Source organism: Heptranchias perlo, chromosome 8, assembly GCF_035084215.1.
Source record: "Heptranchias perlo isolate sHepPer1 chromosome 8, sHepPer1.hap1, whole genome shotgun sequence".
In the NCBI taxonomy this organism is placed as follows: domain Eukaryota; kingdom Metazoa; phylum Chordata; class Chondrichthyes; order Hexanchiformes; family Hexanchidae; genus Heptranchias; species Heptranchias perlo.
This window is the reverse complement of record NC_090332.1, coordinates 68,451,607-68,468,011: the sequence shown is the minus strand read 5'-3', so window position 1 is coordinate 68,468,011 and position 16,405 is coordinate 68,451,607. Positions and strand designations below refer to the sequence as shown.

General features: G+C 45.4%; 1 protein-coding gene across 1 annotated transcript in view; it reads left to right on the top strand.

Annotated features, from left to right (window-relative positions):
* Positions 1–16,405, top strand: part of prkn (parkin RBR E3 ubiquitin protein ligase) — a 1,016,703-nt gene that overhangs the window by 871,840 nt on the left and 128,458 nt on the right. The window contains exon 9 of the mRNA XM_067989235.1: positions 8,552–8,701. Coding sequence (XP_067845336.1) covers positions 8,552–8,701 — 150 coding nt within the window. The remainder of the gene's footprint in view (positions 1–8,551; positions 8,702–16,405) is intronic.

The following is a 16,405-nucleotide window of genomic DNA, read 5'->3' as shown; positions in this document are numbered from 1 at the left end:
CACCTCAGGAGAGGGGAAAACGATTACCGGCTTGCAAAACTAAATTTGTGCATCCTGTCAGCTTAGCACAAAGAAGCCTGGCTGGGGTTGTGCGGAACTCTGCCGCAGTTGAAGGAAGTTGCCTGGCAACAAGTAGCTGGGGAAGGGGCAGAGGAAGAGAAAAGGGAGAATAGCAGTAATAGTAATTTAAAATCAAGTGCTGTAGTCACACAATCATACAAGTTTTTATTACCTGTAGTCCTTGGGATGTTATCTCCCGACTGATGCAAGTAATGTTTTACCACTTGGCCACCGCATAGAAAAGCTGTGGGTATAACGTTTTGTTTTACGGTACACGTTGCAGCTTTCTTGAGGAGGTCAGAGTTCAGCAATCTGTTGCAGATGTAATATTGATAGTAAAGCTGGTCCACGTAAGGCTGGAACATGTGATCTGAACAGGGGTGGAGATTTTTGCTTATAAAATATTGTCTGCAGCAGCAAGTTTATTGATAGCTACTTGCATCTTATAGAAGGAATAATGTCACAATTAGTAAAGTGATTTAGTACACAGATTTATGGTAGGCATCATATATCAAACAATTCCACACAGAATCCAAGGCAAGTAAGGGATTTCATTTATGCTATGGTAATTGATTTTAACTTAATTTTCTTTTTTAATGACTGAATCGAGATAATCACCTCCACAACCTAATTTTAAATTAGTCGTTATTTCACAGGGGGAGTGAGCCTTGACTCAGTGGTAGCATTTCCACCTCTGTGTTAGGAGGTTATGGGTTCGAGTCCGACTCCAGACAGCCCTGGCGAGTGGAGACAAGAAATCTGGCTTCTGAATATTGGGTTGACATCCAGCGCGATGCTCATGTCTGATGGGAGTGGAGTCCCGACCCCCACCCATTGCATCTAGCTGGTTCTCCTGGTAGGGAGTTGTGAGGCGAGCTAATGATCTGTTCACATAAAAAGGGACTTAGTTATGGAAACAATCCAGAGCACGATTTGCTGGATGCAAAGCAGTGGAGGAAATGGATTGCCTCATATGCTGCTCAGCACAGAACAGAAGAGGAAAAAATATCAATTTATATAGGAAAAATGATCAATTTGATAATTATGCCTAATTGTCTAGATGATGGTGGACATCTTAAGAAGAACTTACAAGCATGTGTGTGCGTGTGCGCTTTAGAGGGGAAAATATTATAAGCCTTTTGTTTCTGTACCTTTTGGAGAAGTGTTACACAAAAAAAATTCTCCATTGCCCAGATATCTTTATTCATGAATTCTGCTTTACTCCTGGATTCTGCTTTATTGGGATGGGGTATATTTTCCACACTCTATATTTGCGTCCATTTTTCACTAAAAGTAACAAATGATGGAAAATAAAACCATTACTTGTGTGCTGCCCTGGAAAGATGCAGAAGGAGCTGTCTGATCAGCATCACTGTTTCTAACCAAGTATTAAATGAAAAGTGTTTTGGAAATAAGATTCAAACTCAGATGTTTAATTTTTCTGATGTGAAAATTGCTAGTAATAATCTGGTGTTTGTGTGAGATTTTGCAGAGCAAAATCAGTTGGGTCCTCGGTTTTCTCAAGTTTCTTAACTAGAGGATTTGAGTCTCTCACCTGAAAACATAACGGTTTTAGAAAAGAACTGATGAGATTACTAAACTCACCCAATCTGACCATTTTCCATCTTTCTCATACTCTTGCCTCAAACTTTACAAAATGAGTTTTAAGAAGTTATTTGATTTAAGTTTTTTGGCTCAAGTTCTACAGCTTATACTTATGTCCAATGATGATTCTTTGCTTTTTGCTTATAATTATGTCCGATGATGATTCTTTGCTTTTATCTTAAAGTGCCCCTGTGCATCAATTTTACTAATTCCCTTCATTACAATCCCTTTTCTTATCTTCTGGACTTTTACGATTAGAAGTCCAAAGAAGGAGATCTGAAGTGTCTAGGACAAAGTTTTGTGGACAAAATGTTCTGATTAACCTATAAACCTGTAATCAAGTATTACTGTTCTTTGTCTATGTATCAGAAATCTGCTACTATATGGGAGTAGCTGATGATCTTTTACACTAGCTGAGCTCTTGTGATGTTGCTCCTAAGAATGAATCGGAGGTAATACTATTGCAAGGAGGGATGCTGAAGTATGGGATTGGAGAAGAGTATTCATCCTCACTGAAAGAACAGAGAAAATAATTTGTACAAGATCTCAGAGATGATAGAATAAGTGTTTTTTGATTAGACCCTGGACAAAAAATAAAGTGTTTTCCCTGCCCACTGCCGATAGATAAATAAATAAACAACTTTATTCCTATCAGATACTACAGTTGCATAAATAAATGCACTTGTGCATGTCTGACAGAGAGCAAGCAGCTCTTTACCTGAATATCAGATAGCACTCTGTTCCACCTGTGCAGGTTTTTATATAGTGAAGGCCAAGAAATATAAAACTTAAGAAAAGATTAAACTAACTTGCATCTTTCCTTCTTAGCTAAATTTATCTGCAACAGGACTTAGTGCTGTGAAAAGATTATGTTTAAATAAACAAGTATTAAATTTAGGGCTTTTATTCAGAACCTCCCTGCAAACTTCTTTCAGAACTCATTGCTAATATATATTTTTTTCTGATAGACTTGGTTCTCTCTCAAACACACACAAATACCAGTCATGCCCCCATCTATACTGCTGTCAGAAAGCAATCATCATGAGCTTTAATGAAATTGGTTTTCACCCCCTCCAAATGCTATGTAACAATAAACCTACCCCTCTATGAAAAGTAAAAGTATTATTTTGTTTTTTATAACAATAACCTGATACAATGTATGGGAAATTTGAAGGAAGTGTTGTGGTTATCCAACATAGTGGTAATTGGCGTGGAGTTCGAAATGGGGCGTTAAACAGCTGAATCCAGTGGAGTGGTTCAATAAGTATTACCTATTCGGACTTAACTAATATGAAACAAAACCAAAACAATGGAGCTAGTCATCCGCAGGGAACAGGATGTTAATAATGATGAAGGTTCTGTTTTAGAATACCCATAACAGCTACTAGCCATCCCTCAAAATCATTCTGAATTTTAAAAGTATTTTCTGTAACCATATTCCCATCTGTCCTGCTTTAAAACATGACTGAATCCATTTGTTTAATCTCCTCTGCTGAGAAAAACACATCAAACAACTAATTATAAGTAGGAGGAAGCACATGAACAGGTCACATAATGACATCCGAATATAACTAGTGCAAAATGTGATTGGGGAAATTAAGAATATACCCATCAGGCCGAATTCAAGGAAATATGGCCCAGTCAAGCAAAGCAGTTAAAGCAATGGTACCTAATAATGTGCTGACATCTTATATATATGGCTGACTTCACTTGATAGATTGACAGTAACATGTCGCCTGACATTGGTAGTACAAATCAAAACCTTTGGATCGATATGTGTATACTATAGAAATTAGATTGGGAGACTGCTAGGCTGAATGATATTGACCTAAGACCTGTGATTAGATACTCAAGTTCAAGACCAACAAAGAAGCTGCGGTGTCACCAAGAAACAGGTGGATGGTGTACATGACATGATAGGTAGCTTAACAAATAGGCTAATGAGCTACGCAAAATGCAAATTTAGAGAGTTTTTTTTATTCATTCATGGGATGTGGGCATCGCTAGCAAGGCCAGCATTTATTGCCCATCCCGAATTGCCCTTGAGAAGGTGTCCTTGGCAGGTAACAAACGTGCAAGTTCCAAAAGACATTCAGTACTCAAAAGGGTTAATCTTCGCTGTTTCATTTCAGTGATGTGCGCCAGTGGCAAAATACTTGCTTTGGGTGAACCGCCTTCTTGAACCACTGCAGTTGGGGTGGTGAAGGTTCTCTCACAGTGCTGTTAGGAAGGGAGTTCCAGGATTTTGACCCAGCGACGATGAAGGAACGGCGATATATTTCCAAGTCGGGATGGTGTGTGACTTGGAGGGGAACGTGCAGGAGGTGTTGTTCCCATGTGCCTGCTGCCCTTGTCCTTCTAGGTGGTGGAGGTCATGGGATTTGGAGGTGCTGTCGAAGAAGCCTTGGCGAGTGGGACAAATATTACAGAACACAAGGCCATGAATTCTGAAACTAGGACATGCTGTGTTACTGACTTTGGAATAAGGCCTCACGCTTGTATTAGTAGTAAAGGTTAAATGTTCAGTCAGTAAATATTATATGGGTAGTTTTGATATCATACGGCGGGGGGGTGACGATTGTGATTTTTGGGTAACTGGCCGGTGTTGGTTGGCCACCCATTCTGGGGGCGGAGGCCCCCACAATTTTGAAGCCCCTGCCTCATTAAAATTTTTGTAAACAATTTTACAACACCAAGTTATAGTCCAACGATTTTATTTGAAATTTACAAGCTTTCGGAGGCTTCCTCCTTCCTCAGGTAATTTACCTGAGGAAGGAGGAAGCCTCCGAAAGCTTGTAAATTTCAAATAAAATCGTTGGACTATAACTTGGTGTTGTAAAATTGTTTACAATTGTCAACCCCAGTCCATCACCGGCATCTCCACATCATTTAAATTTGGCAGGCAAGCTGCAGGGCTCCAAACAGGTGTCCCAATGCAGCTCACCAGATTGAAGCCTCAAGATTGGGCTGGGGCAGTCAACAGCAAGTTAGGTTGGGGAGGGGGTTGGTAATCACGGAGGGGGGCTCCCAGGGTGACAGTGGTCCAGTTTAATTTTGTGGAGTGCTTCTCCAGGGCCCACAAAAATAACTCGACACTTACCTCTGGCAGGGCCTCTACGGTTCCACCACCCATGGGACTTATCGGAGTGTGCACGGAGCAGACTCCGACCAGCTCCCATCTAGAATGGCAATAGGGGTCCTATTTACATCATAGGATCCCAATTTCCATATTAAAAGGGGGCCTATTGCCTGAAACAGGTGGGTGCTTTCGACGCCCAGCGGTAGGCCCCTTTCAAAATGGAGCCGGCTGCAATATCAGTGTTCTCGGGATAGTAAGGCTACCGACCCCATTTTGAGGTTTTCGCCAGCCGAAGGCAGTGAATATCGATCCCAGGGAGTCAAGAAAACAATCAGTGTGGACTTCCTCCTTTCTTGTAAAACCGAAGGATTTTCATTAAAGGAGGGCGTTCATGCCTATCGATCTCCATTTTTCTCTGTAATTAATGGCCTCGTAATAAATCCAGCTTCTCAAAAATCCCATATTTCAAAGCTACCTGATTGGCAATTTTCTGGTAAGTCATTAATTATTGGAGAAAAATGGTCATTCTTCTGTTTTTCTTTAAAAGATGAATTTTGGGTCCTATGTGTTTCCTGGAACGCATACAAAGAAGGTGCATTTCTATTAAAAGTGCAGTGCACTGTGTGCATTTCCCATCCAGCATGTGAATGAAGGCCATATTCGAAAACAACTAGCTGTCAAATACATGACTGAATAAATCACAAAATCTGCGGCCTAGAAATTGGTTCATGCTGGGCTGCCAATGTGAACTGCGCACAGGGAACAATCCCTGAGCTGGAACGGGTCGGTCCGAGGCGTATCTGATATTGGGCCTGATACTTGTTTAAATGTAAAACCCTCCCCTCTTCATTTTTATTTGTTGAAAGGAGCAACACCAGGGGCCAAATTTTCAACTCAGCAGCTTCACAGTCTGGAAATGTTTTTTTCACAGCTGACAGCTCTTTGAAGGCGGTGACCAATCACCAGAGAAAATTGGTGAATCTGCACGCCCCTAAATCACGCAAGATTTTTATCTTCATGCGCTCAAAGGTGTGCCACACAAGTCCCATTTAATGCTCATTGTCAATCTCAAAAAGTCCCCTTGCCAGCCACCAACAAACCCCATGCTTATAGTAGACCTGGTCTTACGCCAGTTATTGATCTGGTGCATTTGTTTCAATTTTTATCTTGAACTTTGGCTTTGATTTATTGAGCAGTTTATTCTCACATCAAAGCAGGAGGGTGTCCACTGGACAAGAGCCAATTCTGCTCTTCTATTTGGGATTTATTTTGCATCCTTCCATATTAATAAGCAGACCTTCAAAGGTAATAATCTCTGGATTATTATCTGAGCCACGCGCAAATTAGCGTAGGGACAAACAGATCAGAGAGTTAAATGCGTGGCTGAAAGAGTAATGTGGGAGGAAGGGTTTTGATTCATGGAGCATTGGCACCAGTACTGGGGAAAGAGGGACGGGCTCCATTTAACCCGGGCTGGGACCAGTGTCCCGATGAATCAAATAACTAGGGCAGTAGATAGGGCTTTAAACTAAAAAGGGGGGCGGGTTCTGGTAAGGGTAAATTTACAAATCTGAAGAGAAAAGTCAAGGCCATAGAGCAGTGTAGTGATTGGGTAAAAATAAGTAGAGTGTGTCAGGAAGGGACAGAGAGTTCAATGGTAATAGTGCAGATTGAATACTTAGAAAGATTTTTAACTTACCTGGGCAGCTTGCCCACCGCTTCTGATTCACGCCTGGTGAAACCGATGTCTCCCTCTTCAACCCCGCCCCCCTTCACCCCCACAATGTTCCCCCTCTTCATCCCCCTGATCCTCCCCGATGTCCCCCTCTTCACCCCCCTCGATCTTCCCCCGATGTCCTCCCGATCTTCCCCTCTCCCCGGCCGATCTTCCCCTCTCCCCGGCCGATCTTCCCCTCTCCCCCCCCGAACTTCCCCTCTCCCCCCACGATCTTTCCCCGTCCCCTCCCCCGGTCTTCCGTTCCAGTGCCGGATGACGCATCGCTCTCTCTCTTTCTCGCCCCCTCCCCCTCGCATTGCAGCTCCTGATGGCAGCCAGCCTGTCAATCAGGCTAGCTGCCGGGCGCGAAACCTGGAGAGGACGTTAATCACTATCAATCAACGTACGATCGCGTCGGAAACGCTAAGTTTTGTTCATGCGGGTTTGCCACGTGCACCTTCACCCCCCCCGCTGCCAACCCACCACCATTGTATAATAGAGTCCCAAGAGTCTGCAAAGGAATATAGACAGGTTAAGTGAGTGGGCAGAAGGTGACAGATAGAGTATACTGTGGGAAAATGTGAGGTTATTCACTTTGGTAGGAGAATAGAAAAACAAAATATTTTTTAAATGGTGAGAAACTATTAAATGTTGGTGTTCAGAGAGATTTGGGTGCCCTTGTATATAAAGCACAGAAAGTTAACATGCAGGTATAGCAAGCAATTAGGAAGGCAAATGGTATGTTGGCCCTTATTGCAAGGGGGTTGGAGTACAAGAGTAAGGAAGTCTTGCTGTAATTGTACAGGGTTTTGGTGAGACCATACCTGCAGTACTGTGTACAGTTTTGGTCTCTTTACCTAAGGAAGGATATACTTGCCTTAGAGGGGGTGCAACGAAGGTTCACTCGATTGATTCCTGGGATGAGAGGGCCGTCCTATGAGGAGAGATTGAGTAGAATGGGCCTATACTCTCTGGAGTTTAGAAGAATGAGAGGTGATCTCTTGAAACATATAAGATTCTGAGAGGGCTTGACAGGTTAGATGCTGAGAGGCTGTTTCCCCTCGCTGGAGAGTCTAGAACTAGGGGGCATAGTCTCAAGATAAGGGATCAGCCATTTAAGACTGAGATGAGGAGGAATTTCTTCACACAGAGGGTGGTGAATCTTTGGAATTCTCTACCCCAGAGGGCTGTGGATGCTTAGTCGTTGAGTATATTCAAGGCTGAGATCGATAGATTTTTGGGCTCTGTGGGAATCAAGGGATATGGGGATTGGGCAGGAAAGTGGAGTTGAGGTCAAAGATCAGCCATAACCTTATATAATGGTGGAGCAGGCTTGAGGGGCCGAATGGCCTACTCTTGCTCCTATTTCTTATGTTCTTATTGTGTGGATCGATTCCAAATTTGCGCAAAGGTAGCAGGAACTTTCATTTAGCAATTCCGTAGTAGCGATACGGGACATCTGTCCCCACTCCAGAGACTCGAACACATAATCTCGGCTGACACTCCAGTGCAGCCGTGAGGGAGTGCTGCACTGACGAAGGTGCCATCTTTCAGATGAGACATTAAACAAAGGTCCCATCTGCCCTCTTGAGTGGATGCAAAATAAACCATGGCACTGTTTGAAGAAGAGTAGGGAGTTCTCCCGGTGTCCTGACCAAGATTTATCCCTCAACCAACACCATTAATTGGTCATTTATCTCATTGCTCCATTGTGGGATTTTGTTCTGCACAAATTGGCTGCCACGTTTCCTACATTACAACAGTGACTACACGTGAAAAATACTCCATTGGCTGTAGAGTGCTTTGGGAAGTCCTGAGGTTGTGAAAGGTGCAATATAAATGCAAATTCTTTCTCTATCTTTCTTTTCCGATGCTAAAAGGTGTGTATAAATACAAGTTGTGTTGAAATTTGGCTGCGGCACATTAGAGGATCATTATCTGAGATTTGTGCAGTGATCCACTCTTACTTGCATGTACAAAGATATCAGTTGGTAGAACTATAATCCTTATGCTATAAGCTTCTCTCTACTGGTTAAATCAAATTACAAATTGCTCTGGTGGTTTAATTGCTGAATATCTCCCATTTACAGTATGATCGTTACCAGCATTATGGAGCGGAGGAATGTGTGCTACAAATGGGAGGGGTGCTGTGCCCAAAACCAGGCTGTGGAGCTGGCCTGCTTCCAGATGCAGGCGAACGCAGGATAGAGTGTCTGCTGCAAAATGGAGTAGGCTGCGGGGTAAGATCCAACACAAAACATTTGCTTGCTCTGGTGTGTTGCTGATCTTTCTAATTAAATTTTAAATTGACTTCAATGGCAATAAAAATTGGAGTTGGCCTGCCGATTCGCTATCACCCATTGTACGCTATCGCACAAAGTCAAAACCTATCGATCGACTATTATTATGCCAACATTGTAAATTGCACTGTTATAAAAAAGATAAACTCCTGATGTTCCTGGGAAGGCCTTTGGGGGTAAATCTAGGGTGAGCATCCACACCCTAACTGATATCGTCCCTAACCCCTTCCAAAATCCCAGGTTAATTTACATGCCCTGATTGGGTGCATGCGCCATTTCCAGTGAATCTTGGGGCTACAGTATTTATTGTTCCAATGCTTGGCCCAGTTTAGGTGTGTAAAGTGTCAACTATGTAACAGTAAAAAAATGCAGGACAGGTCTTGTCACCGTACCAATTATTAATTTGTGTATTAAAGGGCTGGTGTCTAGTATACATGGAGGTTATGATGAATGAAATAATTGTTGCTTATCACACCTGATGCTACAAGATTATCTTTATTTTTATTAACAGCTAAGATAAACATACACTAAAAAAGGCTCATGCTGCAAAACAGATCAATCACCCCATCCAATGTGCCAGATTTGCAGCAGAGTATGGTGTTCCAAGAGTTGGGGCCGAACAATAAAAAAACTCCTTCATTCAGCAGCAATAGTGCTCTGAAGAATATCTAGCCATGGCTCTTGTGGCGCAGTCACAATTTTTGGGTTTTTACGCTGGTTATTCTCTTGGGTTCAGTCCCACCGATCACTGCAGTAAGTGGACTTCACTTCCCTATGATACAGAGTGCACCATTTTCTGCCAACTGTATAGTTAAACAATAGCATGGCCCAGTGATCGTAACGGAGAACACTCGACCCATGTACCAGTTAATGAGACAGGACATGTGCCACCATGAGAATTCATCTCTCTTTACAGAAGGTGGACTGAAACAACGCTTTCCCCAGCCAAGGCACAGCTTCTCACCATCAGCTGGATTATTTTGCATGCTTGAAAGATATACAGTTTCACAGCAAGAACAATCACTTTCTATGCTTCTTGAAAATGAAAACTAATAAAGTCACACCTTACTAGCTCTCTAATCATTGGGCTCACATTTTAAAATGCAAATTGTTGTTGCTACTGTGAAAATACAGATTGCCCTGTGCTGGGAGGGAGAGGGGGAGAGAGACAGAGATAAGACAGAGGCAGAGAGAGAAATAAAGAGAGAGGCAGAGACAAAGAAAGAGAGACAGAGAGCGAGAGATAGCCCTCTCAATGAATTGATTCCTTTTAGCCTGTGTGTAGACAATATCCCTTTCATGATGTAATCATAGAAAGGTTACAGCATGGAAGAAGGCCATTCAGCCCATCGAGCCTCTGCCAGCTCTACGCAAGAGCAATCCAGCCAGTCCCATTCCCCCACCCTTTCCCCGTTGTCCTGCAAATTTTTTCCTTCCAAGTACTTATCCAGTTCCCTTCTGAAGGCCATGATTTAATCTGCCTCCACCACCTCCTCAGGCAGTGCATTCCAGATCCTAACCACTCGCTATGTAAAGAAGCTTTTCCTCATGTCACCTTTGGTTCTTTTGCCAATCACCTTATATCTATGTCCTTTGGTCCTTGACGCTTCCGCCAATGGGAACAGTTTCTCCCTATCTGGTCTGTCTAGACCCTTTATGATTTTGAATACCTCTATCAAATCTCCTTGCAACCGTCTCTGTTCCAAGGAGAACAACACAGCTTCTCCAGTCTATCCACGTAACTAAAGTCCCTCATCCCTGGAATCATTCTAGTAAATCTCTCTGCATCCTCTCTAAGGCCTTCACATCTTTCCTAAATTGCGGTGCCCAGAACTGGACACAATACTCCAGTTGTGGCCGAACCAGTGTTTTATAAAGGTTCATCATGACTTCCATACTTTTGTACTCTATGCCTCTATTTATAAAGCCCAGGATCCCGAATGCTTTTTTAACCGCTTTCTCAGCCTGCCCTGCCACCTTCAATGATTTTGTGCACATGTACCCCCAGATCTCTCTGTTCCTGTACCCCTTTTGGAGTTGTGCCCTCTAGTTTATATTGCCTCTCCTTGTTCTTCCTACCGAAATGTATCTTTTCGCATTTTTCTGCATTAAATTTCATCTGCCACGTGCCTGCCCATGCCACCAGCCTGCCTATATCCTCTTGAAGTCTATCACTATCCTCCTCACTGTTTACTACCCTTCCAAGTTTTGTGTCATCTGCAAATTTTGAAATTGTGCCCTGTACACCCAAGTCTAAGTCATTAATATACATCAAAAAAAGCAGTGGTCCCGATCCCTGGTGAACACCACTGTACGCCTTCCTCTAGTCCAAAAAACAACCATTCACCACTACTCTGTTTCCTGTCACTTAGCCAATTCTGTACCCATGTTGCTACCGCCCCCTTTATTCCATGGGCCGCAATCTTGATGATAAGCCTACCATGCGGCACTTTATCAAATGCCTTTTGAAAGTCCATATACACCACATCAATGCATTGCCCTCATCTACCCTCTCTGTTACCTCATCAAAAAACTCTATCAGGTTGGTTAAACATGATTTGCCTTTCACAAATCTGTGCTGGCTTTCCCTAATCAATCCACATTTGTCCAAGTGACTGTTAATTCTATCCCGGATTATCATTTATAAAAGTTACCCCACCACTGAGGTTAAACTGACTGGCCTTTGTTTTCTGGGTTTATCCTTACACCCTTTTTTGAACAAGAGTGTAACATTTGCAATTCTCCAGTCCTTTGGCACCACCCCCATATCTACGGCTGTTTGGAAGATTATGACCAGTACCTCTGCAATTTCCACCCTTACTTCCCTCAGCAACCTAGGATACATCCCATCCGGACCGGGTGACTTATCTACTTTAAGTACAGCTAGCCTTTCTGGTACCTTTTCTTTATCAATTTTTAGCCCATCCAGTATCTCAACTATATCTTCCTTTACTGAGACTCTGGCAACATCTTCTTCTTTGGTAAAGACAGATGCAAAGTACTCATTTTGTACCTCGGCCATCCCCTTTGCCTCCATGAGTAGATCTCCTTTATGGTCCCTAATCTGCCCCACCCCTCCTCTTACTACTCGTTTACTGCTTACATGCTTGTAGAAGACTTTTGGATTCCCTTTAATGTTGGCCGCCAGTCTATTCTCTTTGCCCCTCTTATTTCCTTTTTCACTTCCCCTCTGAACTTTCTATATTCTGCATGGTTCTCACTTGTGTTATCAACCTGACATCTGTCATACGCCCCTTTTGTCCATTTCATCTTACTCACTATCTCTTTTGTCATCCAGGGAGCTCTGGCTTCAGTTGCCCTACCTTTCTGCCTCGTGGAAATGTGCCTAGACTGTACCCAAACTGTCTCCTCTTTAAAGGCCGTCCACTGATCAATTACAGTTTTGCCTGCCAATCTTTGATTCCAATTTACCCGGGCCAGATCTGTTCTCATCCCATTGAAATTGGCCCTCCTTCAATAGAGTATTTTTACTTTAAAGTGGTCCATGTCCTTTTCCATAGCTATTCTAAACCTTATGTTACTATGATCGCTGCTCCCTAAATGCTCCCCCACTGATACTTGCTCCACTTGGCCCGCCTCATTCCCTAGAACCAAGTCCAGCAATGTCTCCTTCCTCGTTGGACCGGAAACATACTGGTTAAGAACCCACAATTAATTAACCCACGATTGCTACCTCCCTAATACTGTACAAAGACAAAGGAGACAATTTTTATTGATGGCTTAAAATGTTTATCACTGATGTGACCGCTTCAGCTAATCGACCCATGGGGTTTTCGCAGTGTTCCCAGCTGCAGTACTTTATGTAAGTTCTCCTTAGAGCAGAGAAGGTTAAGGGGAGGTTTAATAAAGGTGTTCAAAATTATGAAAGGTTTTGATAGAGTAGACAGGGAGAAACTGCTTCCACTGGTGGGAGGGTCGGTAACCAGAAGACACAAATTTAAGATAATTGGCAAAAGACCCATAGGGGAGATGAGAATTTTTTTTTAAGCGGCGAATTATGATGATCTGGAATATACTGCCTGAAAGGGTGGTGGAAGCAGATTCAATAGTAACTTCAAAAGGGAATTGAATTCATACTTGAAAAGCAAAAATTTGCAGGGCTATGGGGAAGGAGCGCAGTAGTGGGACTAATTGGATAGATCTTTCAAAGAGGCACAATGGGCTGAATGGCCTCCTTCTGTGCTGTACGATTCTATGATTCCAAGTAAGCAGTGCTGTTGGCATCACCATCATGTCTGGGATGGGGCTGCGATGAGCCCCCCGACCCCCGCTACCTCCCACTGAGGAACCTCAGGTAGCTTAAATTTAACCTCTTCCTGGCTGATCCTAGCAGTACAGAAATATTGTAAGTTTAAAAAAATCCACCTCTGGCCACAGAGACAAAATCCAATTTTCCTCAGGCTCATTGGATGGCTGCACTATGTGGAATGGAACTGAGCCACACAGACATGCAAGTTCCCATGTTTCCATCCCTAGGTTGTGCCGAGTTAGTAATGGGGCCATTGCAATTAGCCACAGTGACTCTGAGCAAATGACACAATAAAACATTTTTACCCGGAGCTGGGAACAGATTGGGGAGGGAGGTTGATTTTCACGCGGGAAACCTAGAAGTAAAGTTGTAGGTTCGGAATCTGCGATATCATTGATTGACAGCCTGTCGGGTGGGAAAGCAGCCGGGGAAAGATCAATGGCATCAGGGGTTGAATGGGGGAGGTCGGGGAGAGATCAGTACCCTCGGGGGTTGGATGGGGGAGGTCAGGGAGAGATCAATGGCATCGGGGGTTGGATGGGGGAGGTCAGGGAGAGATCAGTGTCCTCGAGGGTTGGATGGGGGAGGTCAGGGAGAGATCAGTGCCCTCGGGGGGTTGGATGGGGGAGGTCAGGGAGAGATCAGTGCCCTCGGGGGTTGGATGGGGGAGGTCAGGGAGAGATCAGTGTCCTCGAGGGTTGGATGGGGGAGGTCAGGGAGAGATCAATGGCATCGGGGGTTGGATGGGGGAGGTCAGGGAGAGATCAGTGCCCTCGGGGGGTTGGATGGGGGAGGTCAGGGAGAGATCAATGGCATCGGGGGTTGGATGGGGGAGGTCAGGGAGAGATCAGTGTCCTCGAGGGTTGGATGGGGGAGGTCAGGGAGAGATCAATGGCATCGGGGGTTGGATGGGGGAGGTCAGGGAGAGATCAGTGCCCTCGGGGGGTTGGATGGGGGAGGTCAGGGAGAGATCAATGGCATCGGGGGTTGGATGGGGGAGGTCAGGGAGAGATCAGTGGCATCGGGGGTTGGATGGGGGAGGTCAGGGAGAGATCAGTGCCCTCGGGGGGTTGGATGGGGGAGGTCAGGGAGAGATCAATGGCATCGGGGGTTGGATGGGGGAGGTCAGGGAGAGATCAGTGTCCTCGAGGGTTGGATGGGGGAGGTCAGGGAGAGATCAATGGCATCGGGGGTTGGATGGGGGAGGTCAGGGAGAGATCAGTGCCCTCAGGGGGTTGGATGGGGGAGGTCAGGGAGAGATCAGTGGCATCGGGGGTTGGATGGGGGAGGTCAGGGAGAGATCAGTGCCCTCGGGGGGTTGGATGGGGGAGGTCAGGGAGAGATCAGTGCCCTCGGGGGGTTGGATGGGGGAGGTCAGGGAGAGATCAGTGCCCTCGGGGGGTTGGATGGGGGAGGTCAGGGAGAGATCAGTGCCCTCGGGGGGTTGGATGGGGGAGGTCAGGGAGAGATCAGTGCCCTCGGGGGGTTGGATGGGGGAGGTCAGGGAGAGATCAGTGTCCTCGAGGGTTTGGATGGGGGAGGTCGGGGAGAGATCAGTGTCCTCAAGGGTTTGGATGGGGGAGGTCAGGGAGAGATCAGTGACCTCGAGGGTTTGGATGGGGGAGGTCGGGGAGAGATCAGTGTCCTCAAGGGTTTGGATGGGGGAGGTCAGGGAGAGATCAGTGACCTCAAGGGTTTGGATGGGGGAGGTCGGGGAGAGATCAGTGTCCTCAAGGGTTTGGATGGGGGAGGTCAGGGAGAGATCAGTGACCTCGAGGGTTTGGATGGGGGAGGTCAGGGAGAGATCAGTGTCCTCGAGGGGTTGGATGGGGGAGGTCAGGGAGAGATCAGTGTCCTCAAGGGTTGGATGGGGGAGGTCGGGGAGAGATCATTGTCCTCGGGGGTTGGATGGGGGAGGTCGGGGAGAGATCATTGTCCTCGGGGGTTGGATGGGGCAGGTCGGGGAGAGATCAGTGTCCTCGGGGGTTAGATGGGGAGGCGCGATTGCGGGGGAGGGGAGGTGAGAAGTCGGCGATCATGGGCTGGGACTCGGACATCGGGGTGGGGGGCCGGGGGGGTCAGCTGATCACGAGATCTGATCATGACAGGTAAGCCTGTTGGGCCTGGAGGAAACACTCCTGCTGCTCCTGGCCTAAAAGCAGCGCAATAAAGGCACTTAACCGATAAATCGGCCCTTCTCGCCTCCTTTTACCTGGCGAGATTCACGAGCCCCAGGAAAGCTGTTCTGGAAGCGTGAAATTTAAAGCTCAGTGAAAATCAATTTAAAAAGCGCTACTTAACATCTCTTAACTACCTTAATTGCCCCACTAATGAATTGACCGCCAGCACTAATTGAGGACTTGGCAATTCGGCTCCATGCAAAAATCCAAACACACCCACGTTAAAGCCGGAAATGGATGCATTGGAGCCGAGTTGCAGTCACAACCCAAAAAACTACTTGTTTTCACCTCCCACTTGACTCCAACCCACCCGTTCTTGGGGGTTAAAATTCCCCTCCAGAGCACTACCCTCTGAGACTTGCTGGAAACTTCACCTGCGTGGATACCTGGTGAGGATAGAATTGGGTTTTGCTGTTATGCTCATACAATCGAGTAGCTTACTTGATACTCATTTAGGCTCACATGGCCAAGAAATTACCATTTCCTGAGGTAACCAGATACTTCCACCCATTGAGCTGTATTTCAGCAAGGATTCACTGCCTTCAGGGGAAGAAGGGAAAAATTGTTGGGGAAGTATTATTTAGGCCCGACTAATACAGAGGCCTAGAAATTGGAACATGTAGCGCCTTTTGTTCATGTTCACGCTCATTCGACGCCGGATGTGCGCTGCACGCTATATTAGTTAGGGGACTCTAGTCGTCCAGGTCACCCACCTGCAACAGGCGTTCAGCCCATTGCTGATGCAGATCGGGAGGCCTAGTGCCTGTTTCAGGCCCATTCCCAAAATTGGTTGGCGCCTGACTGTCAGTGAAGAAACATAGAAACATAGAAAATAGGAGCAGGAGTAGGCCATTCGGCCCTTCGAGCCTGCTGCGCCATTCAGTATGATCATGGCTGATCCTCCATCTCAATACCATATTCCCGCTCTCTCCCCATACCCCTTGATGCCTTTCGTGTCTAGAAATCTATCCAGCTCCTTCTTAAATATATTCAGTGACTTCGCCTCCACAGCCTTCTGTGGTAGAGAATTCCACAGGTTCACCACCCTCTGAGTGAAGACATTTCTCCTCATCTCAGTCCTAAATGTCCTACCGCGTATCTGAGACTGTGACCCCTCATTCTGGAACCCCCAGCCAGGGGAAACATCCTCCCTGCATCCAGTCTGTCCAGCCCTGTCAGAATTTTATATGTTTC